Below are 25,649 nucleotides of genomic sequence, written 5' to 3' on the forward strand. Positions count from 1 at the left end.
TGGCCACGCCGGAAGTTGTAGGTGCCGACGCCACGCTGGAGCAGTGTTAGGCGCGCTTCAAGTGCGCCCCTTGTGGCAGATCTTGGATGGTTCGCACTCTTGCTCTTTCCTCTGTACTAGCTATAGTTAACTCCCCAAATATAAAACCTTGCCAGGAAAGTAGCTGCTCTGGGAAATCCTCCCACGCGCTCCTTTTTACCCTTGAAAACTCACAGCTTTCCTGACCCAGTGGATTGCCCTATCACCTGTAACTACCATCTTTCTGTTACGTTCTGCACATGAATCGGGATATGCATATCATTTGTTAAATTCATTCCTACTTTTGCATGCACCTATAGTTCTTTTTCATTGCTTCAGAATAGTACATTATATGACTATGACACAAATCGTTTATTCTGAAAAGACATATTCTGCTGATAATAGAAATTGAGATTGTGTCCACTGTTTTGTCATTAGGTGCTATAATGAGTATTCTTGTACCTGTTTGCATATTTCTAGGAGTGTTAATTGTTGGGGATCACATGGGTGGGTATGTTTGAACTGTTTGAAATTGGTAAATAACACTGAGATGTTTTCTAAAATTCTTTGCCAGTTTTAGCTGCTTAAGTTCTTCAAGTGGTAAAGCACCTGCCTAATAAGCGTGAGGCCCTGAGCTCAAACTCCAGTACCACCAAAAAAAAAAAAAAAAGTGATTTTGTTTTTTGGGAAACGAGAATTTCAAAATGATACTCCACAGATTGTTAATTACATTGGGGAAATGATAAATTTATAATGGAGAAAACTAATGGACATCAAAATTAACATGATCAAACATCAATAATGGGATAAACTGACTTATCGCCTTCCTTGTGGTTATACGTTAACCTTATAATGGTGTTGAGTGCATTTTCCTGACATTGTACATTCTTTCATGTGCTTATTATATATTTTAAGTATCGTTTTGAAAAGTGTCCATTAACATTATTACTCACTTTTGAATTTAAGTCATTACCCACTTTTATCTTACTAATGAGCCACAGTGCTTCATATACTCTGGATACAAGTCATTTAAGATCCAAGTGTGTTCTCCCAGCTAGGGCTTGTCATTTTCATCTTCCTTTACTGGTTTTCATTTTCTGTGGGCTTTGAATTCAGGAGTTTGTGCTGCTAGGCAGGCACAAGGCAGGCACTTGAACCATGGCCCCAGACTTTTCTTGCTTTGTTTTATGGAAAGGGTTTTGCGTTTTTGCCCATGGACGGCCTCAATCTGTATTCCTCCTACCTAGGCCTCCCGAGCATTATGCCCAGCTTGTTTCTTAACAAGAGGTTTTGCTAACTTTTTGTGCAGGCTGGCCTTGAACTTCAATCCTCCAATTTCCACCGTCCAAGTAGCTGGGATTACAGATGTGCACCACGTCCACCACCCTTTTTGGTGGGATTGGAGTTTAAACTCTGGGCTTTGAGCGTGCAAAGCAGGCCACTCTACTGCTTGAGCCACACCTCCAGTCCATTTTACTCTGGTTATTTTGGAGACTGGGGGTGTTGAGAACAATTTCCCCAGGTTGGCCTCAAACCGTGTTCCTCCTGATCTCATCCTCTCAATTAACTAGGATTATAGGTGTGAGCCATCTGTGTCTGGCTCTTTTCATTTTCTTAATGTCTTTTGAAAAACAAGTTTTTAACTTGATGAAATTGTTTCTAGATCTTTCTTGTGTGTTTGTGGTCTTGAGCATGCTAGGCAAGCACTCTACCACTGAGTAATACCCTCAGCTGTCCCCCATTTTTGTTTGCTCCCTCCCTTGGTAATCCCGCCCTCCCCTTTTAAAATCAAATCTTTTAATGTTATCTTTGAAGTCATGGCTAAGAAATATTTGCTTAATTCAAGATCATGAAGATATTATTTATTAAGAGACAGAGTCTTACTATGTTGCTAAGCCTGTCTCAAACTCCTAGGCTCAAGAGACTCCTCTTCCACCTCAGTCTTCTGAGTAGCTGGGATTACAGGCACTTCACCTGGTCTGTATTTTATCTGCAGTGTTTGTTTCATAGGTCACTTAAATTTAAGACCATGATCCATTTGCATTAAGTTTTTGTGTCTGATGAGGTCAAAACTCATCTTTTTGCATGTACACATTCAATTATTCCAACACTATTTTTGCAGGTTATATTTTTCTCTGTTGAATTGTACTTATAGCTCTGTTGGAAAATCAACTGATAGGCAGGCACTGGTGGCTGTAATTCTAGCTATTTGAGAGTCTTGCAAAGCAGGTCACTCTACTGCTTGGGCCACACCTCTAGTCCATTTTTGCTCTGTTTATTTTGGAGGTGGGGGGGGGTCTCGTGAACCATTTGCCCAGGCTGGCCTCAAAGTGTGATCCTCCTGATCTTAGCCTCCAAAATAGCTAGGATTAAAGCCATAAGCCACTGGTGTCTGGCTAGGGTATGAGTCTTGATCTTCTGAAGTGATTTAAGTTTGAAGAAGGTAGAACTACTGGAAATTTCTGTAGAATCAAGTTTCTTCAGATTTCCCCAATAAGTAGAATGCCAGAGGAATTCTTTTCTTATTAGAAATACAACCCAACACTTTAAGAAAGATAACTAATTTTATTGTTCAAGGAAAAGATTCATGATTATCTTAAATGTGAAAACCACACCCAAAAACTGGTATTAGTTTTAGAAACAAGAGGACATCCTCTTGCCATGAGCTCACAGTCATTTCACAGGAAACCCCTTTAGTGAAGACCAGAGCCAACTGCAGACCTGCCTCATCCTGCAAGTACAGAAGCCTGGCTGCTCTTCCTGGAACTTGTGGCTTCCCCCCAGGACTGAGTTAAGCTGAAGGAAATATCCATTGTCTTCCACACATGGGGCCAGGCTTAGAGGTAGGCGCAGAGCCTCTCCAGCTGCCCAGGGTTGGCGTTACTCAGGAACAGCAGCTCCTTCTTTCCGTCTTCCGTAGGAGCTGAAATGCAGTCAAATGGGGACAAGTGGCAATTTCTTCCTGTTGCACTGTCTCCAGGGAACTCAAAGTCTGGGGCAACCTTATCCACACTATGTTTCCATGTAATCTCCCAGGTCTTACTTCTTTCTACTTCCTGACCTACCAGGCTGCAGCTATTTTTATTGTTTCCTCTCTAAAAACATATTCCAGTTTCTATTAACTGGTTTTATCACCTTTCATTTTTGTTCTATATCCCCTTGCATATGCAGAGGCAAGCATGAATGGATACTAGAATGCTTTCAGCTCAAGTGGGTCAAACCTGGTATTAGGAGTCCACAATGTCTGCACATATCTCGGACAGGCATGGCAAAGATTTGGTTTGGGGTATAGTGACCTCTCACACCGTATGAATTGTTCTGTGGTCGTCTCTGCACCAGTGTCTCAACTGAATGAATAAATGCGACAAAGAGGGTGGTAGCAACCCAGACATCTGGAAAGTGTTCATTGGCTGTACTTGGCTTTGCTTCCTTCTTTACATGAACATTTTATTGTGGACAAGGTAAGAATTTAGGAAGAGACATAATTCCTTTTGTAAATTAAACTGTGCCACTTCTCAATTGCCTTTTTGCACCATCTTATCAGCCAGAAAGATGTCAAGATTATAGGGAAAAGAAAACAGGCTCACGTGTTGAGTATTGGTCCTTGGCTAGTGGCACTATTTTGGGATGTTCTGGAACCTTTAGGAGGTGGGACTTAACTAGAGGGAGTAGGTCACCAGGGGCATGTCCTTGGGGGCTATATCTTATCCAGGGCCCCTCTCTGTTTCCTGTCTGCTGTGAGGTAAACAGCCTCCTGCTGCCATGATATACTACCTTAATATAAGGACATAAAGCCAAGTGACCATGGACTGAACTCTCTAAAACTGGGAGCCAAAATAAATCTTTCCTGCTTTAAGTTGTTTTTTTCAGGTATTTGGTCACAGAGATCCAAAAGTAACTAACACTCTGATTCCATGGGACTGTGAGTACAAAGCCCTGACAGGAAAAATTAAACTAACCTTTCTCATGCTGAAGCCAACTGTTCTCTAAGTAATACTGAATAGAACTTTCAAATTCCTTTGGGTTATAATTAGAAACCAGGATGGGAAGAAAGGGATCCAGGGCATCAAATCCTTCCTAAAGAAGAAAAAAAGATTAAGATACAGTATTACTTAAGTGACAAATCAGCAGAGAGAGAAATTCTACTTAAGCACTTTGAGGACAGGGCCTTTGTCTTTCTTCTATTTCACTCTTGGGTTAGCCTGCCTTATACTGGCTAACTATTGTTGCATATGTGGTCATAAATGTTATATTTAAAAAAGAGGTAAGGGAAGACAAATGGGTGTGGTGGGACATGCCTAGAATCCTAGCACTTGTGAGATTGAGGGAAGAGGATCGAGAGCTCAAGGCCAGCCTGCGCTACCTAACAAAACCATTTCAGAAAAATAAAAAAAACGGCTGGGAAGAAATCACATCTGGTATACTATTTTTTTCTTACCATGTCTGACTTTAAGGACCAACTTAATGTTTCATATACTCAAAAATAAAAATATAAAATTAATAATAATGGGGGAAAGGACGCTAAGTGGAACATGAACAGAAACAATACGTCTACCAAACTACATTTCAGAGCTGGGCAAGGTAGCACACATCTCTAATTCTAGCACTCAGAAGGTTGAAGCAGGAAGCATCAGGAGTTTGAAGTCAGCCTGGGCTACATAGTGAGACCCTGTCTCCAAAACTCAAAGAACTGCCAGGTGCCAGTGGCTCATGCCTGTAATTCTAGCTACTCAGTAGGCAGAGATCAGGAGGATCATGGTTCAAAGCCACCCTGGGCAAATAGTTTGAGACCCTATCTTGAAAACATCCATCACAAAAAAAGGGCTGAAGGAGTGGCTCAAGGTGTAGGCCCTGAGTTCAAGCCCCAGTACCACCAAACAAACAAACAAACAAACAAAAAACAAACCTCAAGAAAACCAAGCCCAAATTTAACAGTGAAGTCAGGGAACGGAAACTAAGGCCAAGTAACTTCTGGACAGAGTACCTAGACTCTAGATCCTTTGGACAAAGATAAAAACTAAACAAATATGGAACCTTAGTTAGCTTCTTTTTCACAGAGTTGAAGGTTAGTAAATCTGCAACTATTTGTAACCATGCTCTAGGACTGAGCTGGGGACTCAAACATGGAAAGACAGGGTATAATGAATGTTGTGATATGGGCACGGAACTGGCGAGCAGTAGTAGGGAACTCACAGCTTATTAGTTAGAGAAACATGGAAAAAGCACATGAATGAACATATGTGTACATGAATGAACATATGTGTACATGAATACCATACCATCTATTTACTAGTTGTGCTAAGAGTACCTAGAAGTGGTATTTCAGAAGCAATGAGTACACCTACAGTTCAGGTCTTAATTTCTAAATAACAAACTCCTTTAAAGCAAATCCAGTTTCCTTAGAGAAATGGCTGATTCCAGGTCTAGGATGTATTCTTGTGCCAGAAAATAAAGAAGTGTTGGACAAATGATAGGGACAGGAGTGGGATACAACTCAGTGTGTATAGCGCATGCCTAGCACATACAAGGCCCTGGGTACTGGGGGAAAAAAATCCACTCTGTAGCAAATAAATAAATACATAAAGGGGAAGAGAAAGTATCTACTTATAGAGAGTCAAGTGATACTTTTTTGTGTGGTGCTGGGAATCAAACCCAGAGCCTTGCAGATTTTAGGCAAGTGCTCTGCCACTCACTCTGCCACTGAGCTGCATTCCCAGCCATTGTTTTTTCTTTTTTGTGTGTGGTATTGGGGTTTGAACTTAGGGCCTCATGCTTGCTAGGCAGGCTCTCAACCACTGGAGTCACTCAGCCAGCCTTTTTATGTGCTGGGTGTTTTCAAGATAGTCTTGTAAATTATTTGCCCAGGCTGGCTTTGAACCATGATCTTCCCGATCTCTAGCTCCCGAGTAGCTAGGATTATAGGCGTGAGCCACCGGAGCCTGGCTGTTTTCTTTTTTCTTTATCAGGATACTGTGATAATTGGCAAGTCAGAGCAAGTCTTAGGGATTCAATGAAAGTTATCATACCAATGTTGATTTTCTGATCTGGTAATTGTCCTGTGGTTATATGTTAGAATATGGTTGGTTTTTTTGGAAGAGATAGTAGATAGATAGAACTTTGTGTCCGTGAGTTACTGTACTGTAATTTTAGAAAAAACCATGTGGAGAGAAAGTGGAAGTTAAAGCAAATAGGATAAAGTTAAAACTTTAGGAATCTGACTGAAGGGCATGTAAGAATATGATTTTTCGCACAGGAAATCAATGTGAGTCAATGCCCTATATAGCTATCCTTATCTCAACCAGCAAAAACTCTTGTTCCTTCCTATTATTGCTTATACTCTCTCTACAACAAAATTAGAAATAAGGGCAAAATAGTTTCTGCTGGGTATTGAGGGGGTGGGGGGGAGAGGGAGGGGGCGAAGTGGGTGGTAAGGGAGGGGGTGGGGGCAGGGGGGAGAAATGACCCAAGCCTTGTATGCACATATGAGTAATAAAAAAAAAAAATATGATTTTTTTCTAAGTCTGAAATTATGATGAAATTTTAAGATTAAAAAGAGACATCTCTTTTGACAGCATGACTATCCAGGGGAAGGCAGTTTTCCCGTGACCTGACCTTTCCCAGCAGCTCATGAGGCAGATAGGCTTTCCTAGGCTTAAAAAGTGACCCAGTCTGGCTCAAAGTCAACACAATGGCACCTCCATGCTGAAAGAAAGGAAATGAGGCTGAATTAGAAAAAGTTGAAAAAGATGGAAAAGTACCATATAATCATCTGTAAATTTTTTTTTTTTTGCTGTAGTGTTATATGCTAACTTATATTTGGTTATTGGCTCTAGAACTGATTCTGACAATAAACTGATTAATAATTTTAAATATATCATCATACATTTTTTGATTTCAAGTTTTTCCAAAAATGATACAAAACACTTTGAACAATTGAAAACAAAACAAAATCAGACCAGTATTTAGGTAAAATGGTTCTGAATAAGTTTACTCCAGTCAAGTGGAAAGACCAGAATCCAAATATAAACATTTTAATTCAGACCTTACTCCTAACTTGACAGAGTTATGGTAATTAAATAAAAGAACATTCTGGTCATAAAATTGAGACCTGGAACTATTAGCAATGAAGTGGTAGAATCTCTCTTTGAAATGTGTAAATATCACAAGCACTTACCCAGTCATTCCTCACCATCTTTCTCAGGTTGTGAATGAGTGCTAGCTCCTCTGGTGCAATCTGCATGTTGTGATCAACAGAGAGAAGAGATCATTGCTTGCTCTCCTGGACATTCCTCTGACACAATTGAACTGACAATTAGGAAAAAGAAAACCCTCAGCTACTACATAATCCTGGTACCCTCTGGGATAAGCTATGTAGCCACTGGCCCAAGAACTGCCATGCTTCTGGAAATTAAAAACAATCACCAAAAGACAAAATACAGCTGGGTGTAGTGGTGCACACCTGTAATCCAGCATTCAGGAGATGAAGGCAGGAGGATCCCAAGTTTGAGGCCAGCTTGGGCTACATAGTAGCCTAAGGGATGTCTCAAAATAGCCAAGGGCTGGGATTTGCTCAGTGGTGAGCACTTTCCTAGTGTGTGAAAGGACTGGAGTTTGAGTCACAGCACAGGGAAAAAAAAAAAAAAAAGAAATACCTTCTGCCTATGGACCCAAACACACCCCCTTTCCTTGATGCTTCTGATCTCTACTTAGACCACATAGCCTCACTTTCAAAAGACAACAGAAAGACAGAAAAAATTAAGCAGAGCTTCTGCTGTCTTGTTCCTTCTAAAATACTCCCTTACTTTCCAGTACACTGTGGAGCCTTTGGTATCACTTTTCCTTCCTTCTCATGCTTTTTTTTTTTTTTTTTTGGGGTCTGGGGTTTGCACTCAGGGCTTTGTGCTTATAAAGCAGATGCTCTACTGCTTGAGCCATACCTCCAGACCATTTTGCTTTGGTTATTTTGGAGATGGAGTCTCATGAACTATTTGCCTAGGCTGGCCTCCAATTACAATCTTCCTGATCTCAGCCTCCCAAATAGATAGGATTATAGGCATGAGCCTTTTTTTTTTTTAAATGCTGGGGACTGAGCCTGGGGTCTTCTGCAAACTAGGCAAGTGCTCTAATGCAGAGATATAGGTAGCCCTTCACTATGTTATCTTAATTCAAATACACCCAGGGTAAGAAAACATATTGTATGGTCTACATGACTAAGTCTCAGACTTTGTACATGAGTGAAGCAGAAATCAAGAGAAACCAGAATAGAGAAAAGCTAGTCTCCCTACAGGACTTTTGTCTTCTCTTTTCAGTGTGGTCCTTCCCCAGAGAGCATTGATTCCATCCACTGCAACCAGGAGATGAAACATTCCTGAAGAACTCTGCCTCTTTAGTTCCTTCAGCACAATCCCAACCGCATCTGTGGCATTCCTCACCCGTGTTATACCCTGTTGGGAAAGATGGTGGCTTAGAGTATTATAAGAAGCCCTTTCTGGTTATGACATGGTACACATTTTATGTCTTCTTGTACCTGTTCAACAACTTCGCTGAGAGGACTGCCTTTCTCAGTGCTTTCTCTCTTATTCCAGATATATGTCTCTTGAACTTTTATCTAAAAATAAGCAAATAAAAATAAAGCAAGGCTACTTTGCCTAAGGCTGAACCCATCCCTAGCTGAGAAGGTAGGGGTTAAGGTTAACAGAAGTCAGTTCTAATTGTTCCAAAGTCCTATAAGAGATTTCCATATAGAAGCACATACTTTCTAACCCATTTCTGCTTGGAGATTTTTTATTTTTTGGCAGTACTGGAGTTTGAAATCAGGGCCTTGTGCTAAGTAGGTGCTTTACTGCTTGAGTTACACCCAACCCTTTTTGCTTTAGGTATTTTCTGAATAGGGTCTCGAGTTTTTTTATGCCTAGGCTGGCTTGGACTGTGATCCTCCTATTTAAACTTCCCATGCAGCTGGGATGACAGGCACATAATACCACACCTAATTTTTATTGGTTGAGATGGGGGTCTCACTAACTTTTTGCCTGGAACTGTGATCCTCCCAAATCTCTTGCCTCCTGAGTAGCTAGGATTAAAGGTATGAGTCAATGTGTCTGGCTTGCGCTTGCTTAGAGCTTTAAAACTTTTATATATGTGGATTATGTGCAGGATTCTATCTAAAAAGGTTCAAGTAAGATTCTGGCATCTGTTTATTATTTTATTTCAGTTTTTTGGCAGTAATAAGGATCAAACCCAGAGCCTTATGTATAGTAGGCAAGTGCTCTGAGTGCCTTTTATTTTATTTTATTTTTTTTATGGAACTGGGGTTTGAACTCAGTGCTTCATACTTGCAAACCAGGCACTCTACCACTTGAGCCACACTTCCAGTCCATTTTGCTCTGGTTATTTTGGAGATGGAGTTTATTTGTTCAAGCTGGCCTCAAACCTTAATCCTTCTGATCTATCTTCCAAACAGCTAGGATTATAGGCTTAAGCCACCAGGGCCTGGCTTGGCATCTGCAATTCTTTTTTTTTGGATGGTACTGGGCCTTGCACTTGCTAGTCAGGTGCTCTACCACTAACCTGGCACCTGCTTTTTAATAAGCTCCTACATGAGTCTGTTAGCCCTAGTCTAGAAATCATATCTAGGAAACTGGACAAAAGAATTTTACTAATACTTTTTGGTTACCCAAAAGATCTTTTTTTTTCTTTATTCACTTATTCGTATGTGCATACATTGTTTGGGCCATTTCTCCTCCTGCCCCCACCCCCAAAAGATCTTCTCTGGAGAAAATCTTATAGTTGGAAATCTTGTCCCAAATGCTATGGAAGTTTTAAGGCTGTATCTTGAAAATGTTAGTGAATCAATCTGGATTTTGCTTTGCTACCCACTAAATGGGAAGGGCTTACTGGTGTCTGTTTATTTCACATGGATAAACGAGTTAAATTGTGAGCCTACTGTGAGCGAAATGTATGGAAAAAAACCACAAGATGGCATACTTATTCCAATCTACAATACCAATTCTCCATAGTTAGGAGACTTTATATAAAAGCAACCCCACATCAAACTTCCAGGAGTCTAATTACTTGGCTCAGGAAGCGTTCATTTGTAGTTTTAAAATTCTTCAGCCATGTTGAAGCCTCTACAGGTTGATCAAAGCGCTGTTTGTTGTGGGTGGACTGCAGAAGATCCCGGCAATTTTTCACCCAAAGATGAGCTAAAACATGCACAAGAAAACAAATTAGGTAGGAGCTGACTGTAGTTAACACAAAATACTCTATGCCTCTTTAAGTTACAAGAAATGCTTCCCATATATTAAAAGAAAAAAATACATAAAGATATGTTTTCCTTTTATGTGTGTTGCTGGAGATCAAACTCTGGGCCTCACACATGCTAGGCAAGTACTCTATCACTGAGTTACACTTCCAGTCCCCAGTGTATATTTCTCTTTGTTTTTTTTGGCGGTACTTGGGTTTAAATATAGGGCCTCATGCTTACTAGGCAGGAGCTCTACCGTGTGAGCCACTCCCTCAAGCCCTTTTTTATGTTGGATATTTTTGAGATGAGTCTTGTGAACTATTTCCCTAGGCTGGCCTCAAACTGTGATCCTCCTGATCTCTGCCTCCTGAATAGCTAGGATTACAGGCATGAGCCGCTGGTGCCCAGGCTCCTGATATATATATACATATATATAGGTTTTTTTCTTTTTTTGAGGTAGTGGGGTGGAGCCACTCCATCAAGCCTCTTTTTGTGTGGTGGAGTTTTTTCAAGATAGGGTTTTGCAAATTGTCTGCCTGGGTTAGTTCCGAACAGCAATCCTGAGCAGCTAGATTATAGGTGTGAGTCACAGGAGCCCAGCTCTGATATTTCTTAAAGTACAATTTGTGCTTACTGGCAGTTTCTAAAGCTAAGTCAGAAAATGTGGATGTACATACATTGAACACAAAAGGAACATACGGGGGCTGAGGGAGTGGCTCAAGAGGCAGAGTGCCTTCCTAGCAAGTGTGAGGCCCTGAGTTCAAATCCCATACCACCAGCACAAAAAAAAAAAATCTATGAAAGTATGAGGGTTTAAGTTTCTACACCCTATGCTGAATAACTCTGGAATGTTGACAACAAAAGGCTCTATGGGTACTCAAAATTATTAAGTGATTGCAAAATAAAAAACAAAGTGGTTCACTGTCTGAAGTCCCAATTACTCAGAAGGCTGAGGCAAGAGGATTGCTTGAGCCCAGGAATTCAGGGTTAGGCTAAGCAACATAGTGAGACCCTGTCTCTTAAAACAAGACAAAGAGTCACAATGCTGCCACACAGTAAGTAGCCCTGACACACAAAGACAGCAAGTTCTTACCATCTGGAATATGCAGTATAAGCCAGTCGTGTTTTGCACAGAAATGAATGACATGGCAAAGACTGAGGGTTTTTCCTGTTCCTTTCTCTCCATCTAGAGTACTTGTTAAAGAAAACATCACCAGAAGGGACACATTTACTGTCAACTGCTGTTCTTCTTTCACCTCATTTCAGAGGAGAAGCACTGACTCAAGAGGGCCCAAGCAGGCAGGAAAGGATACAGAGAAGATAGCGGACAGCTGGATGAGCAAAATTGGTGTTTTTCAGGTAATGCAGAAGCTCAAGGGCAGGTTTCCTTACCATCAGGCAAGCTTCACCAAATGTCTTCACCTAAGAAAGCAGGAGGAAGGAGACAGTAATTGTTTACACACTAAGTCTAACACAGCAACCAAGGGCACAGCATTGCGCATCTTTATTCAGTTGAAGAGGTTGGGTTGGTATTGAACTTGAGAATCGATCCATATGATTCAGCTAAAAACTGAAACACTTTAGCCCATATTCCAAGTAACATAAATAGCCAGCTTTTGATTATTTTTGTTAGCAAAGCATAGATGATAACTGGAATGTATAAACCTAACTGTACATACCACTTATGATCAATGTAAATGTCAAAAGCACATAAAGGCCCCCTCTCTTAGGACCCCTCCCATCTTTGGGAGCTCTACTCTTTGCTATTTTTCTGCCTCAATAAATTCTCTCCTCTACTTACAAAAACAAAAATTAACAGAAGCACATAGAATGTTTAACAAAGTATTTGATACATGGTAAACATTTAATATACATTAATTCTTTTAAATTTGCTTTTAGTTAACCCTTATTACTATAATCATCTATGCTTTTCCCTATAACTCTGTACATAGCACAGAATAGGTGTGACTGCTGCTCCAAGGCCATGGGCCATACCTCACACCACCAGCATGACTCATCACCATATGTACTTTTAACACATAAACTGGTCTCCTTTTGCCATCAGAATACTTTGGTGGAAAATCTTGGAAAGTATTGATTGTGTGTGCATGTGATTTGTAAATAAAGTAATTATGTCTACTATTAAGAATAAATAGCTAGCAAATACTATTTGCAACTGGACCATAAGGTTTAAAATAGCATTGCTAAATTTTTTTTTTTTTTTTTTGTATGTGTGGTTTTAGGAATTGAACTCAGGGTTTTGCATATGGTAGGCAAGTGCTCTGAGCTACACCCTGTGGTTTTTTTTTTTTTTTTTGGCAGTACTGATATTTGAATTCACGGCTTTATACTTGCTACACAGATGTTCTACTGCTTGAGCCATACCTCATTTCTTCAAAAAAAGAAATCTCAGCCACTCCCATCAAACCAATTTGATAGGAATTAACAAGTTAAGTCCAAATTCAACAGAAAGTACAATCTTCAAAAATGTATAGATAATAAAACAGAAATGTCATATTAATGTGACAATACTAAAACACCCAAAAACCAGTGAGTCAGTTGGCTTCCATGTAAATGAAATTCTGAAAAGAATGGATGAATGTTATAGTTTGAACATGAAATGTCCCTTCCAAACTCATGTGTTGAAGGCTTAGTTCCCCCCAAATGTAATGTTCAGAGGTAGGGTTTTTGGGAAGTTATTGGGTCATAAGGGTTCTGACCTAAACAGCAAATCAATCCATTGGTGGTTCATAATTTGATGGCATTAATGGGAGGTGGTGGAAAACAGGAGGTAGGGCCTAGTTGGAAGAAGTAGGTCATGGGCACATGTCCTTGAAGGGTGTATCCTGTCCTTGGCCTCTTCCTTTTTTTTTCCCCTTTGGCAGCACTGGGGTTTGAATTCAGGTAATCATACTTGCTAGCCACTCTGCCAGCCCCACCAATCTTTTTATTGTGATTTTTTTTTTTCCCCCAAGATAGGGTCTCATAAACTTTTTGCCTGAGACTGGCTTCAAACTGATCTCTGCCTCCTGAGTAGCTAGGATTACAGGTGTGGGCCATCGGTAATGCTGGCCTCTTCCTCTTGAAATTCTCTGCTTCCTGACTGCCATAAGGTGAGCAACTTTGCTCTGCCATGCCCTTCTGCCATGTTATGTGTCACCACAGCTAAGAGATAGATGACCATGGACTAAAATCCCTGAAAGCATGAGCCAAAATAAATCCTTCCTCTTTAATACTGTTTTCCTCAGGTATTTTGCCACAGTGACAAAAGGCTAACTGACACAAGAGAATGTCCTCTAGAGCACTGGTGATTAAGCCAGGCTGAAAGTCACTTGAGATGGTTAAACATAGGCCCCAACAACCTTGAAGCTAAAGACTGAACTGTGAATGGGCAGGTTAAAGGGTCAGCACAGAGAATTTCTTTGGTTGTATCCTATTTCTAATCTCAAAAACTACTTGATGACAAAGCTATCTGCGGTCTAGAATTAACTCCCTTATTGCTACTATTTCATATTATTCATGTAATTTCCTTAAATAAAGCACACTGAAGAAATGACATCCTCTGGTTCCTAAGCTAAAGATCACCTGCACTGGCATACTTGGTATTTCATTAGGACAGAATAATTTCTGATGCTGAGTCAGAAGGACAATTCTGCCAGTAAAACATGCTTGCAGTTAACCACAATTTCTTTCAGTGGGTATAAAATAAGCCAAGACCATACTGTTTACGGAGGTTGAAGTTATGGCCACAAAACAACATTTTTTTTGAAAATCCCAATGAGCTGGGTGTTGGTGGCTCAGGCCTGTAATCCTAGCTACTCAGGAGGCAAAGATCAGGAGAATCGCAGTTCGAAGCCAGCCTAGGCTGGCTATCTCGGAAAAAACCCATCACAAATAGGGCTGGTGTAGTGGCTCAAGATGAAGGCCCCAAGTTCAAGCCCCAGTACTGCAAAAAAAGAAAAAAAGAAAAAAAAAATTCAAATGAAAAACAACGATGCAGCTAATCCAACTGTCATTTCTGTTTAGCTCAGGATTTTGTCTTTGTGCAGCACATTAACTATTTTCATGGCATTTTGGTAAAGTTAAACTTGTTTTGTAATGCAAGGAAAAAATATCTACATCCTTTATTTAGAATTCCTCTGCCTGGTTCTAAAGAAGGATTTAAGGTGGTTAGCAGAAAATAAACATTAGCTTAAAGTAATTATTCTAGTGACAAAAGATAATGAACAGCTGATTCAGACTCAAATTTCAAATGTATAGTTTTTGTCTTATTTAACTGCCAACCCCTCCGCCACCATATGTCTAGCTTGTATTTTGGGCTCCCCCTAGTTTTGTTCCCTATTTTTGAGTACCTGCATTACAAATCGAGGAGGGAGGCCATGGGGAAACACCGTCTTCACATCCTGGAGGGGGATATTGTAGTGCTGCCCTGCATGCTGCTCCCCATGCTTGGCCTAAGAAATAAAAACGCAAACACATATAATGGAGACTCAAAGAGATAAAGATTTTGAGAAGTGGATAGCATCTGATAGACCACAGTGGGGAAGCACTCATCTCTCAGAGCTGGAAAAGTATCTTTTATTTTTTATCTTAGACAAAAATGCTGGTGTGATTGTCCCCAAATCCAGTGTATATACTATAATGGTGGTAGCCTCAACGAGAAGGCCAGTTGTTGAGCAAGAAAACCCTAGGTGTGGGAGAGGCAATTCTTGCTATCTGGATTCTTCTGTGCTGTGTATAGGGAGGCTCCAGTCACATGACAAGATCATCTGCATGCTGCTGTTTCCATAGAAACCTCAGAGGAATTCGCAGATAAAGAGACTACAATTATAGAGCAAGCTGAAAGACACTTCAGTGACTTCATTCATTTATCCTATTTCATTTCATGCTTGTGAAAATAGGTGAATGCTAGAGATGTATTTAAAACACAGCCTGCTGAAATGGTGTTTTTGGTGGTAAGATATGTTTTAAAATTTCCACATAGCCATATTAAGATAAGAAAATTCAGAAGGCAGAGCAGGGACAAAAAAGCTGGTGGTTTCCCTCACATTAAATAAAGCACACAACTAATTTCATTTATGAGAAGCAGCAAAGTGGGAGGGAGAAAGGAAGCCAATATCCAGTATAATAGGTCCTAAACTAGGAAATACAGCACTGGATACTGCTGGAATTTTGGCTTCTGGTGATAAACTTCACTTTAAATGCTGCTCTTCTCATAATAAATCAAGTTAGTTCCTTCTCCAGATACTAGGAAATCCATTTATGAAGGTGGATTAGAATATCAGATAGGTTGGTTATTAGGATAACTGGGTTCTGTACCTGCCTTCTGTGTGCTTTTGGGTAAGTAATTTGATTTCTTTAGGAATCTCCATACCCGGATGTCAGAAGCTATGGCTGGTCATCTGATTTTTTAAAATCTTTTCTTTCTTCTTTTTTTTTTTGTGCATGTGTTGCTAGGGATTGAATCCAAGGCCTTACGTATGCTAGGCAAACCTCAACCACTGAACTATACTTCCATCTCTGGTCACTCCTTTTGTAAACAAAATTTTATTGGAACACAGATACACCTATTTGTTTACAGAAGAGTTGAATAGACTGACAGAGACCATTACAGCCCATAAAACTAAAATATGTACCAACTGGTCCTTTAAGGAAAATTTTGCCACCCAACACTCAGTAAGAGCAGTAAGTGCTAAACTTACCTTGTAAAGAATTGAACTTAAGTTTTTACTATGCACCGCCTGTGTGCTCCGCAACATCCTTGGCACTAGGAGAGTTCAGTAGTAGGGATTAAACGAGAAAAACCTTAGTGTTTTCTGTCCCACAGGAAAGACCTACTTCTAGGATGCTAGCTCAGATGCACCATCTACCTGACTATTCATAAATCAGTTTAGCTTTTTTTTTCCCCCCCCAGTACTGGGGCTTGAACTCAGGGCCTGTACCTTGAGGCACTCCACTAGTCTTTTTTTGTGATGGGTTTTTTCAAGATAGGGTCTCTCGAACTATTTGCCCAGGTTGTCTTTGAACTGTGATTCTTCTGATCTCTGCCTCCTGAGTAGCTAGGATTACAAGCACGAGCCATTGGTGCCTGGCGTCAGTTTTCTTGATGTGTAAAAAGAAGGTAAGAACACAAATTATAATCCCTGGAAATCCCCATACTAACAACTTACTGGGTCACTTTCATTAGTGCGGGAAATAGCTCTGGGATTCTCAACTGGAACCTGGTTATCCAGGTGGGCAGCAATGCTTTGAGGTGCCTGGGTCCCCAAGTGCAAAACACGTCCAGGGTCCAACTGTAAAAGAAGCCATGTTATTGTTTTGGAATTATCAGGCTTTTTATGCTTGTTGAGGATGTAAGCTATGCCTAAAACCCCTGTTTTATATGTTATATGACAAATGTTATGTCCCTAACATATATTTTTATTCAGTGTAAAATGGATCCTTGTTAGTGTTTATAATCCACTAAGTATAATCACATTACCTGTCTTCTAAATTTGTTCCAGCATGCACATTACCGTATCAGGGCTCTGTTCCATGTGGAAACAAACAATTCTGTTAAAGACATTGATACCTAAAGCAAGAAATTTTTTTCTTTTTCTCTCTCTTTTTTTTTAATACTCACGTTTGAACTCAAGAGTGTGCTTGCTATGCAGGTACTCTACCATGTAAGCCAGAGCACCAGCCCAACTTTTTTTTTTTTGAGGCAGGGTCTTCACTCTGTATTCCAGGTTAGACTTGAACTCTTGATCTTCCTGACCAGCTACCCGAGTTGCTGGGATTACAGACAAATACCACTATGCCTGGCCACTTTTTTTTTTTCTGAGATGGGGTCTTAGTATGTTTCCCAGGCGGGGCTTGAACTCCTGGGCTAAAGCAATTCTCCCACTTTAGCCTATAGCCAAACATTACTGCGCCCAGCTCAGGAAAACTGCTTTAATGCACTTGCCCCCGTGATGAATGGTCGCAGTATTGTGCAATTCTCAGCTGTACAGTAGTATCGGTCACCTCAATCAGGGGATGAATGCCATGTTCTTCATTATGTGATAGGTAAAATTACACCCCGTAACAATCTTCTTTCCACCTATATTGTGGAATAAACAGTCTTTCAAATGGGCACTGGTGGCTCACACCTGTAATCCTAGCTATGTGGGAGGCTGAGAACAGGATGATTGTGGTGTGAAGCCAGCCCAGGTAAAAAAAAAGTTTGTAAGGGAATGGAGGCGTGGCTCAAGACAGCATCTGCTTTGCAACTGTGAAGCCCTGAGTTCAATTCCCAGTCTCCCCCAGCCAAAAAAATTTTTTAAAAGTTCACAAGATGCAATCTCAACAGAAAAAAAAGATTGGTGTGGTGGCACATGACTGTCATCTCTGCTAAGGTGGGAAGCATAAACAGGAGAATCATGGTCCAGGCCAGCCAGGGGAAAAGTAGCGAGGCCTTCTCTCAAAACAAACAAACCAGAGCAGGGCTGAAACATGGCTCAAATGGTAGAGTGCCTGCTTTACAAGTGTGAAATTCTGAGTTAAAACTCTAGTACCACAAATTAAATAACCAGAGCAAAAGGGGCTGGAGGTGACTCAAGTAGTACAGTGCCTGCTTAGCAACTACAAAGCCCCGAGTAGTTCGAAGCTCAGTACCACAAAAAAAAAAAAAAAAAACAAAAAAAAACCATGCAATGCGGGAACATATAAAGTACCCCATTAAGTGAAAACCTGCTCTTCAATAGGGACTCAGTGAACACCAGCAGGTAAGGGACAGATGAGAGATTTCAGCAGATATATCTGAGAAAATGCTAACTGAAGGATCCCAAAAATTGAGCTTAAGGGTAGCAGGCCTTATGAAGAAGTGAAAAGAGGCCAGTTATGAGGAAAAGATTAGTGGATGAATCCAAGAGAAGCTGGACAACAGGGACATGAGCGATGGATGTAATGTGAGAGTTGCTTGGTAAAGCAATAGGTAATAGAGAAGCTGCTTTTATTTACGTTTAGCTTCACCCAGCAACTTCTGGAGTGCAGAAAATGTACACTATTTTTGCATCACCTGTCTTTATCACTTGCAGTCACCTCGAGTATCTTATACCTTCCTAGTCAGATATACCCAGTCAAAATCTTACTCTCATTGCTCCTGGCATGGAAGTGCCTTGAAGTGCATTCTTGGCTACTAATAACTGAATATAAGATAGTAGTATAAGATGCTAATACAGAAGTTTACATGTATTATTTTTGAACCTAGAATCCCTGAAGATAGGTAGGATATTCACATTCTTGTTCTTTGATGGGAAAAAAACAAGGTTCAAGGAAGTTGAGCAATTCTGACCAAGGTCACAGTTGGTAGGTGGTGGTACTATAATTCACATTCAAGTTTATCTGACTCCAAAATCTATTTTTTTAAATTATTGTATCATGTTATCTTACACACATTTGTCTCTCATTCTAATCCACACACTTGGAACAGAAGGAAATCAGATTCTGTTCACCTTTTATCTTCTTCCCTAGTACCTAACACAGCACAAATACTAAGTAGTTGTGCCTAGAAATAGTCATTCCTTGAAGACATGCAATGGCTACAAACAGCATCTATCTGAGTGATCGAGAGCTGATGTGTAGTTAACTTAGATAACATAGTGAAACCTCTGAACCATTATTTACATTTCAACAGAAAGTGTGCCGCTACACTGAGAATGCATGATTGTAAAGCAACTCTACATCAGAGGCAGCAATGCTCACCAAATAGCCACATATTCCTCTATAGTTCTCAGCCTTCCCAGCAGATAGGTTGATGTCATGTGATTACTTCTGGCTAGAGTCATAAGTAGAAATAACTGTATCATCTCTAGTCCTGTCCAGTAAACAGAGGTCATATATTCTCTCCTTTGGTCTTCTGCTGTGGCAAAATTTAAACCTACATGTTACAAGGCACATGCAATGGTACTTGCTACCCCATTACTTGGAGGTTGAGGAAGGAAGATGGTTTGAGCCCAGGCAACACTGCAAGACTTCCCCTCAGATAAAAAAAAATCATGAAGAAAAAAAGCAGCTACATGTTGACCTGGTATCCCAAGGTGAACTTCTGTCCATATAACTACACTCCTCCTTTGTCTTGCTTGCAAAGCCTACTGAAAATATGGGAACAGCAAAAACAAAAACAAACAAACAAACAAATACACAAACTACAAACCAGAATTAAGTGCTTGTTATCTCAGCATAGCCACCTGAATAATACATCTTAGTACTGATCTTACTCAATTTTATCTACTGGAAAGAAATCACCAAGTTTCTTTAAAAAGTGGAAAACTAAAAATATTCAAGGTCCACAAGGTGGTGCTATTGCCATAGGTAATCCGATGAGTTTTGTTAGGCATTTTTTTGCAGTAAATTAAAAGCTAGCAAAATGGATTCCTTACATATTGAGTGTTATAAATGGCATCGTCAAACTAGCCACATTTCTACAAAAACCAACCACATGTACAATTTCCTCTGCACAGTTCTAGAGTGATCATGATGCAGTTCTGGAAAAGATTTACATTTGTGGGCCAATCTCGAAGGTCACCCTGAACTAAACTTACAGCACCCACAAAATTCTTTTCACCAATACCTTGCTATAAGTCTGTTCTCAAGTGTTTCTTTTCTGATATGAAGGAAGAATTTTAGATTTCTTGAGGCTACAACCTCCCTCTGTTGATCTCTTCTGTTATTTCATTTTATAATAATGGGTTATTTTCATCAATCCCGGGGTAGTAGGGGAAAAAAAGAAGTATATAGGAGGAAGGGCTCCTCTTCTAGGAAATCTAATCTAATTACATGCTCTGATGAAAGTGACCAGTGATTTAGCTCTTAGAGAATTTCCTCTCAACTCAACTTATGCAGGTTAGGCACTGCTCTTGGGTGTTGCCACAGCATCATGTTGCAACAGTCATTTATCATAACTCTACTACTAAACTGTGAGGCTCTGGAGAATATGGACATACCAATATGGCATAGTGGACAGGTAGACCACAGCCTTTCAAGTCAGCCAGACCTGCAACTTCACAGCCTATTTCTGTAGGTAAGTGTCCCAGCCATTCTAAATCTCAGTTTCTGCAATATTTAGCCAACCAATATTACCTACTTCATGGATTGGTCATGAAGATTAAAAGAAATAAGTCACTGAGTGCTGTACCTGAAACATAATCAAATGCCCAATAAACACCAACAATAACGAGTTATTTTAGAATTCTGAATACTTGCCACACAGAAGGTACTGAAAAACTATTTGGTAAATAAATTAAAGAATGGAGCAAACCAACAAGATGGGCCTTTTCTTTTTTTTTTCCCCCCTTTTCTTTTGGCAGGACTGGGATTTGAACTCAGGGTTTCATGTTTACAAAGCAGGTGCTCTTAAGCTAAACCTCTTGTCACTTTGGAGATAGAGTCTCATGAACTATTTGCTCAGGCTGGCCTCAAACTATGATCCTCCTGATTTCAGCCTCCCAAGTGGCTAGGATTATAGGTGTGGGTCATCCTTAAAGTGACTCATACCTGTAATGATGTGTGACAATGTTTGATGAATGTAGGCTCAAGGATAGTCTTTTTCATATATGATTTTATTCTATTTTCAGATGCTACATATCTAAATTGATTTGTTTTTAAAAAATATTTCAAATGATAATTGGTAAATTCTCAAGCACAAATGTTCTTTTCCTTTTTTTTCTTTGTGAGATAGGGTTTTGCTATGTAACCCAGGCTGGTCTTAAACTCAGGATTCTCTTGCTTCAGGTTCCTGTGTATTGAGATTATAGTCATTCACCACCACTCCTGGCTTTAGGCACAACTATTCTACTGAGACCTGTTCCTTGAAAAATTTTAGGGCACCTGATAGTTAAGGATATAGATAGAAGAAAAAGAGAATTATGAATGTTCTTTTGAGTACTTTGTAAAAACATTAGAGTGAGAGAGAGAGAACAAAATCGTATTAGTGAGTTCCCTCCCTGTCTGAGGGAGAGGTAAAGAAAATGTTAGAGAATGAAAAATATTGGCACAACCCATCTATATATGAATGTAATATAATGCACTGCACAGTAAGCTATTGAATATTAGGGGAGCATGGTGATAGAGAATGAGTAACAAATGATGGGGAAGGGATTAATTTGATTAAAGCATGATATATATAGTTCTGAAAGTACCCCCCTGGACTATCAATATACACTTAAAAAATATGAAGGGCAGGAGGGAAAAATAGGTCTTTTCTGGGAGGTAGGTTACCAATGGGAGGGGGGTGGGCACAAGGAAAGGGGGAATGAGGGTATATATGGTGGATGTGTTTTGTATCTATAATGAAAATAGAAGAATGAAACAAACCTGTTGTAATTATTCTAAGGGGGAAGGGGAGAAGAGGGAGAATGATGAAGGGGGGTAAATCCAGCTAGGATATTTTTAAGCACATATGTAAATACCACAATGTATCCCCCTGTACAATTATTATATGCTAATAAAATTTTTAAAAATTAGGTGAAGTTCTCCAGAGTATTCGATTCTAGACATAATAAAGCCATCTAAAAACAAATGTACCTAAAGGGCGTTTGAAAGTGTTCAGGTCTATTATTACTCACCTTATGGACCCTGGAGACAAGCCTTGTTACTCCTTTCAGCATTGTCTTTGCACTCTTAAAAAAGAAGTGAAAAGGTAAGCCATAACTGGGAAAAGACATTTGCAACAAGCAAAGCTTACAATAAACTAATATCTAGAGCATTGATGAACTGCTAAAGAAAAAGGGGCAAAAGACATGAACAGGCATTTTATAGAAAAGAAAACCAAATGGCTAATAAACTCAAGACATGTTCAACCTCTTTACAAATCAAGGAAATGCAAAGTAAAACCATGATAAGGAGATGCCATTCACAATCACCATCTTGGGAAAAACAAAATGTCAGATAATAAGAAATGTCAAAAAGGCTGTGAAGCACTGGAAACCTTCATACAACATCAGAGTACTAACAACAAATATCTTGGAAACAAATGTAATGTTATCTTTGCAAAGTTGAAAATGCACAATCTATGACCCAGATAGTCTACTCCTTGTTACTTTTTCTACAAAAACATTTATAAGTGTACACTGGGGAATAGATAAGAATGCTCATAAGTAGTAGAGTACGAATTACTTAAAAATTGTAAAAAACTCAAATGTCTATTGATAGAAGGAGAGACATAGATAAACTATAATTTTATGCGTTGACATGGATAAATCCTAAAATTAATACCAAGAAATGGGGCGCTGGTGGTTCATGTCTGTAATCCTAGATACTTGGGAAGCTGAGTTCGAGAGGACTGAGGTTCAAGGCCAGCCCAGGCAAACAGTTTGCGAGACCCCATCTCCAAAATAACCAGAGCAAAATGGACTGGAGGTATGGCTCAAGGAGTAGAGCGTGTGCCTAGCAAACTTGAAGCCCTGAGTTTAAACCCCAGCACCCACCCCCACCCCCACACAAATGTGAACAGTGGTTACCCTTAGACAAGAAAGGAAAAAGACTCACGAATGGCATATGAGAAAATTGGTATATTTCTAACACTGGATAATGACTATATGAATGTTTATTTATGTGTACTGGTATTTGAACTCAGGGCTTCATGCTTACTAGGCAGGTACTATATAGCTTGAAATATGCCTTCCGGCCTTTTTTCTGTAGTTATTTTTATTATTATTTTTTTTGGTGGTACTGGGATTTGAACTCAGGGCCTCATGACTGATAGGCAGGCACTCTACCAGCCCCTCCCCACTGTGGTTATTTTTGAGATAGTTCTTGCTTGAGCTGTCCTATAACAGTGATCCTCCTGACCTCAGCCTCTCAAGTAGCTAGGATTACAGGTGTGAGCCACTAGTACCTGGCCTGTTTTATGATTTTTATACAAAGTACTATACTTGTCCTTTTGACTGATGGAAATATTTAATTAAAAACCCTAATATTTTGATAGCTAAAAAGTTTAAAATGCAACATTACTCCCTTACTGTGGAGAATATATACCAAGATCCTCAATGGAGGTGTTGGACCATGAAAAGTACCAAACCAGAAACATAATATGTTTTCCTACATATACATACCCATGATGAAGTCAAATTCACAAATTAGGCATAGTAAGAGATTAACAATAATAAAATAGAATATTTATAACAATATACTGTAGTAAGTTATGTAAATATAGTCTCTTTTCTCTCTTAAACACATCATGTACTTTTACTTTTTCAGTCAAAGGAAGCACTTCACAGCTTCTCTTTGGCATATGTGTATTGCCAGCATCACTACTCTTGAGCTTTGGGACTGTCCTTAAGTAATAACAAGTGAACAGCACTGCAATACAGTGGCAGTTCATCTGTAACTGAAACGGCTTCCAAGTGACTGGTGGAGATGGGTAGTATGAAGTGTGGCTATGCCGGGATATGGGATGGTTCAGCTCCTAGGTGGGATGGAGTGGGGCACTTGACTTCACCAAACTCAACTCAAAACTTGTCAACTGTTTATTTCTCTAATTTTCCATGTAAGATTTTGGAACCATGATTAACTCTGAAGGATTGCATTCGTGGAAAGTATAAAGTTACGGCAATATGGAGACTATTGTGCTTAAATGCAACTTTCAATATCTAGTAGTGAGGGAAGTAATTAATTTAATAAACTTAATTAATTTAGTCTAATTACTTCCACCTAACAACCCAAATTGTTAAAACCACCACCGAAGGAACAGAGTTGTTCTCATTTAACACAAGTTACTGTGTGCCATGCCCTGTGAATCTAATGAACTTACAGCTCCTGACCTAACGAAGTGCCCAGTACAGTCAAGAGAATCCCAAACTCCTTTGGGTCTCACCCTCTTTTAGTTTTTAAGTTTATTAAAAAAATGTATGCCTTAATTTAGTCACATGAGAAATGCATGAGATACTTCCACATGCCTGCCTACAGAATCCACAGTGCTGAGCAAGACTGGCACTGTCTCTACTGGCCTGCCTCCTTTTGACCTGTGAGATTCCAGGGCTCCTGTGCTGTCTGAAAACACACGCCGAAAGTATTAGTTCCCAAAATAAGTTTAGTGAATATTCTGGTAGTCTTATAAATGCACCAAAGTTCCTTTTCTCTCAAATTAAACTATTAATTTTGATATAAGTGTTGTTCCACATGCAATTGAAAGTAATAATACATCTTCTCTGTATCCCTTACCTAGTTTCTCCCAATATAATATCTTGCAAAACTATAGAATTTACAACCAAGATATGGCATTGATAGTCAAAATACAATACATATAAATCACCCCAAGTATCCTTCATGTTGCTCTTTAATAGCTTTCTTCCTATCTGACCCCTCTCCATTCCTTAGCTCCTGACAGACTCTGATCTTTCTGCAATTCTACAATTTTGTTATTTTGAGAATGCTACATAAATGAAATCACACCATTTGTAATCTTTTGAGATGTGGGTTTTTCACTCATTATAATCCCCTGGAGATTAATTCAGGTTGCACTTATCAATAGTTTGTACCTTTAATTGCTAAATTCTATTCCGTGACTTTGGGCCCCAGTTTGGGTAAGCATCCATCCACTGAAGAATACCTGAGCTGTTCCAGTTTTGGGCTACTATGAATAAAGCAGCTATGAACATTTGTGTACAAGCTTTTGTGTGAAGAGAATCATAGATTTTTAAAGTTAAGGTGATCTTGTCTAAGAATTGAACTAGTTCAGAACTAAATTAGTGCTAAATCTTAATAGCAATCACTGAGTAGTTTTCAGAAACAGGCTCTATCAATAAGCAATTTATAGGCATTATCTCACAACAATCCTATGAGGTGGACATTATTATCCCCAAGGGAAAATAAGTATGGATAGATTAAATAACTCGTCCAAGAGTATATAGTCTAGATGTGGCAGTTGTTGGAACTGAAAGCCATGTTTGACTCTAAAGGCTTTCCCATTAGCCACTGTAGATACCATATACCATTAATCAAACTTAATCATTTCTAGTGATGAGGAACTTACAATATAGTCCACATAGCTCTTATGCAGTTCTGACCACCTGTGCTTTCAGAGCCTCAGTGAAACATCTCCTTGTAGCTTCCATTCACTATCTTAGTCTTTCTTAAGGGTTTTTAAGTTATCGTCCACATGGCAATTCTTCAAATACTGAAGGTGGTTATTTTCTGTTCCAGGATAAATGTCTTTAACTCCTTCCTATCTTCTTCCCTCTTTCCCTCCCTCCCTTTCTCCTCTCCCTCTCTCTGTGATAAGGGGGTTCAAACTCAGAACCTTTCAGATAGGGTATTGCTTTTTGACCAGGACTGGCCCCAAACTGCAATCCTCTTGTCTCCCATAGAGCAGGGACCACATGTGTACACCACCACGCCCAGCTTATTGGTTGAGATGGGGTCTTCTGAT

The 25,649-nt window shown here is 39.6% G+C and overlaps 1 protein-coding gene across 11 annotated transcripts in view; it reads right to left on the bottom strand.

Annotated features, from left to right (window-relative positions):
* Positions 1-2,563: 2,563 nt before the first annotated feature.
* The window catches only part of Dap3 (death associated protein 3), a 35,207-nt gene continuing 12,121 nt past the window's right edge, over positions 2,564-25,649 (bottom strand). For 4 of the 11 annotated variants that reach the window (XM_074047911.1, XM_074047912.1, XM_020166167.2 and 1 more), the window contains exons 2-13: positions 21,847-21,900; positions 16,432-16,554; positions 14,614-14,715; positions 11,575-11,683; positions 11,355-11,447; positions 10,090-10,220; positions 8,546-8,626; positions 8,304-8,462; positions 7,193-7,252; positions 6,631-6,720; positions 3,978-4,095; positions 2,564-2,941 (exon numbers count right to left, since the gene is read on the bottom strand). In XM_074047911.1, coding sequence (XP_073904012.1) covers positions 2,856-2,941; positions 3,978-4,095; positions 6,631-6,720; positions 7,193-7,252; positions 8,304-8,462; positions 8,546-8,626; positions 10,090-10,220; positions 11,355-11,447; positions 11,575-11,683; positions 14,614-14,715; positions 16,432-16,554; positions 21,847-21,888 — 1,194 coding nt within the window. In that variant the 5' untranslated portion in view covers positions 21,889-21,900 and the 3' untranslated portion in view covers positions 2,564-2,855. Of the gene's footprint in view, positions 2,942-3,977; positions 4,096-6,630; positions 6,721-7,192; positions 7,253-8,303; positions 8,463-8,545; positions 8,627-10,089; positions 10,221-11,354; positions 11,448-11,574; positions 11,684-14,613; positions 14,716-15,963; positions 16,288-16,431; positions 16,555-21,846; positions 21,901-25,649 lie in introns of those variants that run through there. The other 7 variants (XM_074047916.1, XM_074047915.1, XM_020166170.2 and 4 more) reach the window with 4 other exon arrangements.

The sequence above is a fragment of the Castor canadensis genome, chromosome 11 (genome assembly GCF_047511655.1).
Source record: "Castor canadensis chromosome 11, mCasCan1.hap1v2, whole genome shotgun sequence".
In the NCBI taxonomy this organism is placed as follows: Eukaryota; Metazoa; Chordata; class Mammalia; order Rodentia; family Castoridae; genus Castor; species Castor canadensis.